This window comes from Haemaphysalis longicornis, unplaced genomic scaffold, assembly GCF_048455015.1.
Source record: "Haemaphysalis longicornis isolate Haplotype H1 unplaced genomic scaffold, Haemaphysalis longicornis Haplotype H1 scaffold_2, whole genome shotgun sequence".
Taxonomy (NCBI): domain Eukaryota; kingdom Metazoa; phylum Arthropoda; class Arachnida; order Ixodida; family Ixodidae; genus Haemaphysalis; species Haemaphysalis longicornis.
Window position 1 is genome coordinate 231,176,446 of NW_027526295.1, and position 12,582 is coordinate 231,189,027.

Consider the following 12,582-nt stretch of genomic DNA (forward strand, 5'->3'; position numbering starts at 1 on the left):
CAGCTGCCAGCCCGTGCCGGTAGCTCTCCTGAGGTGGTGCCTCCCCTTGCCCTCTGTTCGCAGTTCTTTGACCGCATCCTGATCATGTTCATGCCGCAAAAGTACCAGCCGGACTACATGTTCCTGCGGCACGTGCCCACCATGCGGGTGCACCTGTTCACGCTCATCCAGCTCACCTGCCTCGTCTGCCTCTGGCTCATCAAGTCGTACAAGCCCTCTTCCATCGCCTTCCCGCTCATGGTGGGTGTCTCCCAGACCCTCCCCTGGCCTATCAAGCCATTTTTTGCTCTGAGCACAGGTTCGGTGGCACCGTCATGCCACACACCTGCGGTCATAGCTGTGGTTTGGCACAGAGCGGATTCACGACAAAGTCGAGAGCATGAGGCTCTTCTGTCTGCGCTTTGTTTCTTTTGGGCAGTGCTCGTGGCTCTCTTATTAAGGGGGGACGAGGGTCTTAAAACTAACTTTTTTATTTATGGGTAGAAACTTATGACAATTTGCACACGGATGTGTTTTTCTCTGTAGATTTCAAATATGCAATTATATTTGAGCTGGTGCTGTTAGTTCAAAAGTTATCATACAAAGTCTAAACCACAATTAGGTAATTTCTTACGCAGCTTTAATGAACTTTCGCATTGCATTTTGTCGCTTTTAATTACATGAATGGATAGCCAGAGAGTTCCCATACCCGATGACATTCTTCGTTTTTCTCTAAAGTCACGGCATCCTAAAAAAATATGTCAAGTACAAAAAATGGCAATATTGGATATTTTGGCTCATCAAAATAACTGCAAGTCATTATTTATGCGTAGCCTAAACAGAAAAACTAAGAATGTCATCGGCTGCCTCAGGCTGTACTGAAAAAAATGGTACCAAGATTGACCTTATGAAGCAAGAAGAAGTTTCCAAAAAGCTGCGTAAGGCTGAGGGAAGTGACCAAAAATATGAAACTGAGAAAACTGCATTTGAAGTTTGGCCATGTGTTATGAGATGAACCGTCAGTAGTGTAGCTTCAAAATTTCCCAGTAACAAAGACATGTTCTTCCCATTTTCAAATCTGTCTTTGGATTCCAAAAATGTCAACTAGAACTGGAGATACAAAAGGCGAAGTAACGGACCCCATCAGGAATTTAGCAATATTTATCGACTTCGAATCGGTTGGCATTTTGTTAGCGTTGTTATATCTGGTGGTGTCTTGCTGGCGTCGTGAAAACTGCAACAGTCCTTCGTGAAGTGCCATCATCTATTACAGTGCACTGTGGTACCCAGAATATTGTGTACGGCAAAAGTGTGAGGGTGAAACTTGCTTTAGGGGCCCCCCTTTTTTTGTTCTTTGGTGAGGCTATTTCATTCGCGGTTTTTATGCTGGAAGTTCGAGAGGATACAGGGGTGGGACACTGCGCAGTGCGTTTTCCGCAAATGCATCATGTTGTTGGCCCTCAAAAGAGTCTTTTGGGGAAAATAAATGTAGCCGAAAGGCAAACTTTCTTGGCCTATGGGGATAAACCCATAGACGCCTTTTTCCTTCAAGCCGTGCATGGTGCGGCTATCTCCATCGGACATCACGGTTGTGTACCGCAGCCCATTCTTGGAGAGCGAGCGCTTGAACATTATCAGGGCTGCCTCTACCTCCATGCGTCCTGCACCACAGTCAATGTTTCGCTGGCACTCATGGTCTGCCAGCCAATCTTCGTAGCCCTCATCTGAAGCTTTAGGTCTGATGGCGCAACCTAAGCAAAAGTTAGAGAGGACTACATGATCAATCACCAAGCCGGTGTACACTTCAATGATGCAGCCCACTCCAATGTGTGACAACCGTCCCCTTGTCATCCATGTGCCATCAAACATCACATCTATGTTGTTTGGCGGCTGACCAAGGTCCGAGTACAAGTCCTTGATGGCATGCACACTATCAGCTTCAGAGGCTGCTGCAGTGTCCTCGCAAACCTGAACCACTTTCCTCAAGTGCGTTTGGAATGTCTTGTGGTGCAGGCCTCTGTGGGACAAGTTCATACCAGCACAAAAATCTGACAGAGCAGTCACCCCCTTCCCGATGCTTTGAATACTTTTCTAAGCCCTCATATTCACTTCAAAAAGAGTGATATTGCCAGATCCTTCGGTCCTTGGCGAGGAAAAACGTTCCACACGGTGTTCACAAACCGAGCACGTCACCTCGAGCTTCACGGCGAGGCCGTACTGCCGGTCAGGCTTCCTCAAATCCGGCGCCGCCAGCCCGCACTTGCCGCACCTGATGTGCGCAAAAAGGTCCTTCAGCATTGCAAAATCCACTAAGACAAAATCTGTGCCGGATTCTTCCTCTCAGTGCGCCAAATCCACTTCAAGGAGGTCGAATTTTCGCTGCTTTGCTGACTTGGTCTCCATTCCGCGCTTGACCTCGTCCGCGTGTTCCGTACGCGCGGCAATCTCCTCCGCCGTGTAATACCTCGTGTCAAGCCGGCAGGACGTGCTTGGACCAGGTATGGATTCCGGAGGTGGTTGGTCAGGCGATGGGGCAGGCGAGGCAATATGAGGCGGCGAACAATTCTCCTCCGGCGGAGTCGAGCGGCCCGAAGTCGCACCACGCGACCTTGGGATAGGCGGACGACGCTTTCGCTTCCCGTGCGCATGACGGGTCGTCGTCTTCAAACGTACGTCTCCTGGCATCATTCACGAAAGTATGCGATGGAAGAATTAGAAGAAACTGTAAAAAAAAACTGCTCTAAGCGAGCGCTGCGCCAGAAGAGCGGACTCCGTCAGACGCGCGTAGCAGACGCCATGATGGCGACCGCCATGACAGCAGTCGCGCCGACCAATGGGAGGGGTCGTATGGCGAACTCAAACCGCGCGCGCCCGCTCTAGCCAATCGGCGGCCGAGAAGGTGCCTTCGGAAAACTGGCAAGGGCGGTCGTTCTACTCAAGCGACGCCATTTTGAGATATCGCAAAATGCGCACAAAGAAACAAGCTTCAAAACAAGACCAAGATGGCGGCGATCGGTCGGCTGCTTCGCCTGCGGGGCGCGCGGGAATTTGAAGCAACTTTTGCCCGATTCGGGGCATTTCGTGGCCCTCGAGGCGTTTCAAAACATGATTTTAGAGTATTTCCCGATGGAATTTCGCGTTGATATTTTGAAGGCAGGTGCTTGAAGGTACAATAATTCCAAAAATTGGATTTTCTCAAAATCGATATTTTGGCCATTTTTGACCATTCTAAGACCCGCGTCCCCCCTTAAAGGGACACTTAAGAAAAAACCGAGGTTGGTATAAATAGATAGATTGGCGTCCCCGGAAAACAAATACACCAGCCTCTGGCACAGCACCTGGTAAATAATCGCGTAAATAATAAAAAAAATGGAGCTATCATTCGCCCAGCAGAGATGACGTAAAACGAGTGAGCGGATGTGCTAAGAGTCACGTGAAGAACAACAGGATGAGAACCGCGCGCACAAGCTCTTAAAGAAACACATAAAATCTTTCTTCGCACATTAACTTTCACAAGTCACAAACAGGTATAAATGTACAGGTATAATTCAAGCCTTGCCAACATTCGCAAGCTGCCAAGTTGCAGCGCCGGCGGCGATTGCGATGGTTATTGCAGGTTCGGCGTAGTCACATGCCTGTTATCTCCTTGTTTACATCATGGCGGCAAGTAGCCCATCGGCCTTCCATGGTTCCGCTCTTCTTTGGACAGTCATTTGTGTATGATAGAACAAGTTTTTTGCTCCATCACATAGCGCTGTCTGCCCGAATGAAGTTTTGCACCCAGGCCGGTGGGAGCCGAAGCTGTGTGTGTTTTGTGGTCGCATTCGCTTCGCAATAACATGCAACAGCGTGCTCCTGAGAATGGACTGTGCTTATTATGCTGGAATTATCACTAGCCCCAATTCAACCCGCACCGGGTATGTAGAGTGCGCGCGATTTTTTTGAAAACCTTCTCGGCTTGCGGCAGAGTGAGGTTACTTATCCGCCCCCGTAAATCGCAAGAAGCGAGTGCTACGCTTACAACGAACAGGGGGCAATAGATCATCTATTAATTTCGCACTTCGGCCTCAAAGTGCATGCATTGATGATGTGTTCGTTTGGAACCATTTCTTGATTGTCTTGAAGTTGAATAAAAGGTGTGTGCCAAACCGGGTCTTTTGATTCAGGGCATTGTGTGCTGCTATGTTTCTGCTACGGTGCATACTTACGTAAAGTGATATTTGTATCATGTTATGCATGTTTTTCATTCCATACTGGCGCCAAGGTGTTCGTTAGTAATGATTTGGGTGCTCGTAAAAGCTCTATGCACACTTCTGGCAGATGGGCTAACAGGCAACTTGCTTTGCAAAACATTCAACAGATGGCGCAATAAGCGTTACCATATAGCGACGGAAAACTGACGAAACGTTCTACTACAACCAGCGTCACGGTGCCGACATAGCGGGCTGCAAAAATTTAGCGTTGCACGCTGTTACAAGTTAAACTAACAGATGGCGCCACGTTGTTAAGCTGAGTGCATCTAAGCAACTAAAACCCGACTATCCATAACGAGAATGCAAGAAAAAAGCGCCCCTGTCGTCGTCCTGCGCTGTCCGCTAGACGTTTTGTAGGTAAAGTAATTGGCCGCACGGCACATTCACATTGTTTAACCACCATCTCACGCCCCGCGTGGCACCAAGATTGGCGCACATAGGGTGGCAGGTAATGGAAGTGTGGGGCGGGCAAGTTATTTTGTCGAGTGCGCGACCAGTGGCTTCTGCTACCACGATGCTTCGCTTGGTAGGTTTTAGTTTTCCTGCTAGACCACACCGCTGTCCCACTCCCTTCCAGGCTCCATCACGCAAAACGTCATGAAATGGCACAAGGAATGAAATGCATTAACTCTTTCGGGACCGCTCCATAGGCCATCGATCACATATGATCGATGGTTTTACGAGCCTGCAGAATACAAATTTTCGCTCGATGGAACACCTAGCGACATCTAGGAGATAGTTTGAAAACTATAGTTTTCTCTTTTGTGAAGTTTCTTTTTTTATCGCCAGGCGGCAACGCATCAGATATTTTATTCTGACGGGCAGTGGTTTCGAATGTAAACAAACATGGCGTCATACTTGTGCGAGCGCGATAAGAAATCGGCCTCATCTCGTCTCGCATGTCTTCGCCTTCTACTGTGGATTTTAACAATGAGAGTGGCAGTGAAGAGTCGGAATGCGGCTTTAGAGATCGGATTTCAGCTCGAGTGAGGATTCAGGTGTCGATCAGCCTGGAACATCAAATCGCGCTCAAAGGTGTGTGTTGGTTTCGGTTTCAATTGTCTCTGGAGTAGGTATGTGCGCTTGAAATATGTTCTGGCTGGTTTATATTTGTTCGCTAGGGTGTGAACTACCTATGGTGGTGATCTCCTGCCACCATCTCAGAAAGGGATCAAGTTTTCGCCGAGACGAAAGCCCGGCGTGTACCTGGGCGACGACGTAGCCATGGCCCTAGTGCCAAAGAGATCACGCACAAAACAAAAAACCAGTTACACCTAGCCGCATTACACTTTCGCGATGAAGAAACAAAGAATTGTGTTAGACTTTGTATATTCTGAAATAATTTTATTCTTTTTTAATATTTTTATATTTACGCTTTTTTCTATCTTTTTCTGTAGTTCTTTTACAAAGTCCTTACTTTAAGATTTTTTAATGGTTCTATCGTCAGTGTTGAAGTAAAACTTGGTATTGTATGTCAAAGAACATATAATTAGCTCCATTTTGGTATATGCTAAGGTAGGATGGTGCCTTTGCTTTATGTAATAAAAAATTTGTAGTGAGACCTCACTTTTCTATCACTTTTTCGGGCGGTCCCGAAAGAGTTAAACTGGTAATTTCTCGGCAATTAAAGCGTCTTCCACCGCCGAATAAACGCTGAAAGGGCTTAGGAGCAGTTGAACTTTCGTCTAAGCCCAACTTGCTATTTTCCTTCAGTGTCCCTTTAATTGAGTTAACCAACCAGCGCAGTATGCAAACTAGAAGTTATGGTGCTCCAACAGCTGTTCAGTGACAGATTTTCTCGCTGTCCTGCCATGAATTCTTTGGCCTCTCTATGCGTGCAAATGTCGTGTCTTGATTTTGTTCATTGTGGCATGCTGGCAGTGATTGCATCACTGGTAACCGTGATGAAGAGGCTCCCTACCCCCTCATCGTGTCCTGTTTCCCTTGTCACGCAGCTGGTGGTGATGATTGGCGTACGCAAGTTGCTGGACTTCATCTTCACGCAACGGGAGCTGAAGGTGCTCGACGACGTCATGCCGGAGCACACCAAGAAGAAGCGAGAGGAGGAGGAGAAGATGAAGGAGGTGGAGCAAGAGGAGTTTGAAATGAAGGTTGGGTGCTCCCCAGTTGTTCCTCTCTCATAGGCCAGCCCTGTGTGGTGTGGGAGCTTGGGTTTACACCATTGGCACTTAGCTGTCTTTCTATTACTGTGATAGCATGTTGTTATAGGGCTGATGAATTTCAGAAAATGAGAGGTGTATCCCAGCATAATTCTTGTTAACACTGAGTCGATTTTTCAAGCCTCACTGTTTTTTTTTTTTTTTTTGAAAGGTTGACAGATTGTTCAATTAATAACCTGATTAGGTGTTCTTACAGAGTCTGTGCATGACCGAAGTTTGCTGCTAGGACATCACAACATACCTTTTTTTATTATTATTTGGTACACAGCTTTTTCGGCACAATTGTTGCATACGTAATTACAGGCGTAACTGCTGAAGAGCAATGCACTTTTGTCCTGAAAGTTCTCTCTTACACACAGCTTGCACCAAAGAGCACTTAGCTGTGTTTGCTTTATTTTTCAAATTCCCAGCACTATGGCGGTGAGGAAAAAGTGCTGCACGAATCAAACTTATCAGGAAATACTTCCTTAATTTAGCTTTGTTGCCATGGCCAGTGCTGATGCATGTGGGATTTGCATTTCCGTGTTTGCTGCACCTGTCATCAGAAAATGCAGCAAGTTTTGCTGACATGTTTGCATCATATTTTGTCAATGTAGCATGCTGTCAGCTATGAGATGAATGCGTGTGCATCGTTTCAACACATTACAGCACATGTCTCCTGCCTGTATTTTGAGTGTGCTTGAAGGCGCTGATATGCTTTGATGCATGCTAGATGGGTGATGCTGCTGATCATTTGCACTGTGGTTTATGTGGGTGGGTTTTTTGCAGCTGGGCATGTAAGAATGGTACATGCATGTGGGAAAGGGTTATCTTGGTAAAGTTAGTGACAGACTGCTAGGGCACTGTTGGACTGGCTATTAGAAGTAGCCATTGAAAAGGCTAGTGCCTCAGCTTGATGCATGATTTCTTGTTGCTGAAAATTCACTATTAATTTAACATTGCTGAAACGGTGCTTGTACTGTGAGTTGCTGTATGCATGATGATTTTGCATGTTGAACATGTTCAACCTCGTAGCATAACTCTTTTAATGTAGGTCACTAGTGTGGAGGCTAACGAAGATGCATTTTAAGTTCGCAATAACACATTGCTTGTCTGACAAAATTACCTTGTTGCATATCGGGTGCTTCTTGGATTTTGACTTTCCTGGGGAAAGGGCTAAGGGGGGGAGGGAGGGGCGTGTTGCCTTGTGCTGCATATTAAGAATGAGCATGTCTCTTGTTTCATACCAAAGCCTGCCAAACTGAGTTTGCAGGACGCAACCGGGGATAAGGTGAGCATGTGCACCTGACTCTTTACTAAGCCCTCTTTACTCCGCTGCTTCTTGCTTGCCATGCATGTGTCTACTTGTTATTAACTCTTTCTAGTAGTGGTGCTCAGTCGTCATGAGGAGAACAATTAGTACTATTTCCGAACCTTGTCTGCAGTGTTTTAGTCAACAGTTAAAATGCGGAGTGCCAATTTTTGTACACAAGTCAGTATATCAGGGAACTAACATCAAGGTGAAAACTGTACAACTTGAATGCCTGTAGATTTATAATTAATAATGTCAAGGGCATTTACTGCTGCTAAATAAAAATAACTTTGAAAGATGTGAAAATAAATATGACGGAAGCCCGTCCGGTTGGGGAAAGATGTGACAATTATTAAAAACTGACGTTGACAGTGAAAGTTCGTAAAAGCAAGACGTTTCAGCTCCTGTACGGGAGCTTTGTTCACGTCTTGTTTCTACATTCTTTTAGGGTCGGTGTCAGTTTTTAATTGCCGAAAATTTAATGGGGTCGCTAAGGGCCAGTTGTTTCAGTACTGACGCATAAAATATTTTCAAGAATGGCTAGAAATGCGTGCTATGAGGTATGCTTCTACTGTACTTCATTAATTTTGAAGGGTTTAGAATCTAATAAAGAGGTGAACATAATACTAGATGTTTTTTACGGCAGCAAGACACAAGTTTTTGCTCTTCTGGTCATAATAAGGTTGTTGTTAGTTTACACTTCTTTCGTTCATTTCACCTTTTATCTTAGGTTTCATTCGTTAGAAAGAGAACATTGTTGCCTATCCCATGTGCAGTACTCCTGTATCAAATTGAGTTAGGATGAGCTTTGCTGAGTTTTGCATTAGTGAGTGCAGTGTGTGTTGTTTACCTTGCAATATCAAATGTAGCTTAGAATATTTTGGAAATAGTGAGCTCCTAGTACCTCACACATTTTCAGATACCGTGTCACAATGTTTTGGGCTGAAACCAGCACGGGCTACTTTCAGACACGTACTTCAGACACCTCCGAAAGAGCACAGCATAAAATAAGTAGAGAATAAATAGAGTGCAGATCATTGCTTACGCTAGCACTGCTTTGTTCATCCCCTGCACCCACTACAGTACGCACCTGACACCTGTGCACATTTCAGGGAACAGTGTTATTCAAGTTTTAATGTTGGCCTTTGTTGAATGTTTACTCTCCACTGTGCTAGTTGTTTGTATATGCTAAGGTTACTCGAATTTCCCGCCAGATCAGATTTGGCCCACAAAAAGAGAAAAAGAACAGCATAAAAACGGTGGCACTTGCGTCCTTCTGGGCAATACGGAAGCCCTACATGAGGTTCTGATGTGGTAAAAATGGCAGCCTATTAGAGGGGCAGTGTCATTCCACACCCCAAGCTAAACCGAGGCATGCATCACAGCATCAGAAACAACAGGCATCGACGAGCTCGATTCTGCTGACATCTTGCTCGTAAACGTTCAACAAAGGCCGAGCATCGCTCGTGGACGGGGCAGTGGCGGCTACAGATGATGACGGGTTCTCTCCGCACTGCGGTGCTGGGTGTGCAGAATGCGCTGCTGCCGGAGGCCAGTGCCGGCAATGTGGCCATAGCCCTGGTGAACGGCAACCTCATCAAGGTGCCCATCGAGAAGTACAAGGAGGAGCAGGAGCTGCCCCAGATCAACATCACGGAGCAGCTCGCCCAGACGGGCCTCTGGCAGGCCATCGACCAGCACAACCAGCAGCACAAGGGGACCGGCGGCACCAGCAACCCTCCCTCTTCCGGAGGAGGGGCCAAGGCGGCTGACGACGGGTCCAGGTCTGCTGCCGCCCCATTCCCTCCGCCGCAACAGCCCCCCCGATAGCGTTGTTTGCTCTCACCGTTTCGTTTCCTGGGCATTCTTACGGCGTCTCGTGCCTCCACCCGTGTCGGGCAGCTGCGCAAGAACAGGAAGGCAGAGTTAGTTAGGCCAGCCGGTTAACCGTGTATCCGCGGGAGATCGTTAAAGGCATCTTGAACATTTTTTATCCCTTTTTGCTTTGTTGTTGAAAGCCGTCTTCTTTTTTTTTTTTTAACGTTTACATACATCTTAGAATTCTCGATTTTTAGGCTTGGGTAGTGTGCAACTAGTTACCAGCTTTTTACTTTTATATAGTTGAGCATGTCCCCCCCTCCATTGATTTTGTTATATGCTTTGGACGTCCTCAAAAAGAGAAAAAAAAAACTCTCACAGATATGAGTAGGTTCTCTTCTTAGTCATTTTCATCCAGATTCCTGTATTTAGCCCTCGGGAAGACGAAAAAAAAAAAAAAATTCGCCAGGTCAGAACAAAATTTATAAATTTTTTGAAGGGAGGCAGGGAGTGTATCGGTGAGTGAGACGTGGCTTGAGCATTTAAAGGGTACAGAATCGCGACAAAAATCATCAAATCATTCAGAGACTGGCAAAATTCATGGAAGGGTAATCTCGAATTCCCAGAAATTTCGCTTCCTTGATGCCATTGTCCGTACTTCCAAATGGATTGGTGATTGAAATATTTTTTGTGGTGGCTATCTGCTGTTTATGGTACACAACACAAAACAGATCATAGTTTTAAGAGCTCTTGGTTGGCTGTTGTTTTATTGCAAAACCAAATTTACACAAATGTGTTCATGAAGACCATGCATACTGACAACCTGCATACAGAAGCTTAACTTTTCATTTTGGATCTCCACATAAGCCACATACGCTAAGGCAGTAACTTCAACACCATCTCTTGCTGCATTTAGCAACTCATTATTTGAAGCTTGTTGTGTGAGGTCACAGTGTTAAATCTCTTCATTGTGGAGGAGCAAAGGAACTCGTGTAACTTGCAGTAGCATAAACTTTTCGCTTTTAATTTTAGGTCTAAAAATAAAAAAGTTTTCCTCTATTACCTCATTTGCACTGCTTACTGCCTTGCTGTCTACTTCTCATTTTGTGCTTCGTGTCTAGCTTTTGTGTTCTGCCAAGTTCTCATTACCATTGCGGTACAAGATGAAATAATCTGCAGCATGAAAGGCTTTCAAAGGGTTCGCAAATCAGCTGCAAGCATGGTGTAAGCACAAGTGGCCCCTAGCCTCATCAAAAATTAAACAAATGAGCAACTTAGTGGCGGTATTTTACATGTGTTTCATCTATTGAAGCCTTTCAAGAATGTTTCTGCTTTGCCACCTTACGTTTTCACCTTACACATGACTGCATAGTAATCGACAAAATCAATGAGTGAGAACATGCAAAAGGCAGGTTGGGTTACTAGCATGACAAAAAATAATGCACGCAGTGAAAAATGGGTCACCAAGCAAAGACGAAAATACCTGTTGCATGTGGGCTTTCTAGGAATGCATTGCTTTCTTGCAACAGCATAGGGCCGTCGATCGCAATTCACATGCAGATTTTATTGTGCAGGAAAAACTACAAGCCTGGGGACAACAGCATGATTTTTTCTTCTTCTGAGCCATGGGTTTCCCAAATACAAAATAATCAGTTGCAGGAGGGATGTGCATATGGCAGTCATATACGTTAAGCTCGTGTGGTTTTAATGGGGCAGTACTACAGTTCCATTGCATAGCATTCCCACACATGCTGTGATACAGGAGCCTGTGAAAGCTTACGGCACAAGGAAGGCATTGATTGAGTCTGATTGTGTCTGTGCACGGTACTTTATTGGGAAGTGAAGAATTATTTGCAGGCAGCAACGAATAATGTTGGGCCACTACTGCAGTGGTGCAGTTACCCCGTTTCCATAACCAATAAAGATTTAGGGACACCTGTATGTTTACCGGCAAAGCAGCTTTGTGTACACTTGTGTGAACTCATTAATCAGATCACAATAATAGTTGCACACATTGAAAGTGTTCCGATATGGATTACAAACTTAAATTTTGCTCTGATAATTTGTTGCACAGAGTATCTCCGAGCTTTTACATACATAGTGACTAAAAGCGCAGAAAAACGCAGGACAAGCGCTCGTCCTGTGTAGCTCCTCTCTTTGTCCTGCGTTTTTCTGCGCTTTTAGTCACTGTCTCCATACCAACTTGCCCACTTGTCGGTGCTCCTAAGTTTCCCAGACATTCCCTATGAAGAAAACAAATGGCACCCGCTAGACTTGCATTCTTGTACTTCAAAGGAGTGGGTTCTGAAAATTCCAATGAAGTGTAGTCACAGGAATACTTGCAGAACTCTGTTCATATTCACTTGCAGAGGTATGACTCGAGTTGCACATACATACTGTTCTCATTGGCTTGTTTGCTTGATTGGGATTCTTGCTTGTTAATGTGTGCGTGTGCGTGTGTGTGTGTGGACATAGTCCTCCGAAAGGGTCTTATTCAAAGCATGCCTTTGTAGAACGTAGTAGACCAGAGGGAGCCCCTTCTGCTCCCCGGAATGACGTTGTGAGATGCACTGGCTTGCATCATTGCCCTGAAATGCCTGCTTAGTTTATTTAATAGGGCAGGCAGAAGTGGTTGAGCATGAGATATACTCGCAGTACCTGCTTCTGTTTTGTGGGGTTTCTGAATGCAGTGCTTACTCTGGTTTTTCTAACCAGTGCCTGTGGAGCCTTGTGTTTGTAGTCGCTTGGGAAGGTGAACAGTTGCAGCAGGCTTTCGGTGGGGCTTGAGGTCATACTTTAGCCCTGTGATTTCACTCTACTCCTTGGTTTTGGCGGAAAAGTTGCTAGAAGGTGAATTTAGCTACAAAGTCGCTTTCTTGGTAGGTTAAGATGGCATGTTCCGAATTCATTTTTTAGCATTGCTGTAGCTTCAACTGGAGATGCACTACAAAATGTGTTTATTTGTACTAGTGCTACCACCATGGTTAATGCTGCGGCATGCGTGAGAGAAAGGATGCCAAATATCACTTTGGGCCAGTTAACATCAGTTACGTCTGGTATC

General features: G+C 45.5%; 1 protein-coding gene across 6 annotated transcripts in view; it reads left to right on the forward strand.

Moving 5' to 3' along the window:
- Nucleotides 1-12,582, forward strand: part of Ndae1 (Na[+]-driven anion exchanger 1) — a 115,411-nt gene that overhangs the window by 96,029 nt on the left and 6,800 nt on the right. For 5 of the 6 annotated variants that reach the window (XM_077699665.1, XM_077699666.1, XM_077699670.1 and 2 more), the window contains 4 exons: nt 64-240; nt 6,188-6,343; nt 7,644-7,682; nt 9,237-9,487. In XM_077699665.1, the coding sequence (XP_077555791.1) occupies nt 64-240; nt 6,188-6,343; nt 7,644-7,682; nt 9,237-9,487 (623 nt within the window). The remainder of the gene's footprint in view (nt 1-63; nt 241-6,187; nt 6,344-7,643; nt 7,683-9,236; nt 9,488-12,582) is intronic. The other variant, XM_077699667.1, reaches the window with a different exon arrangement.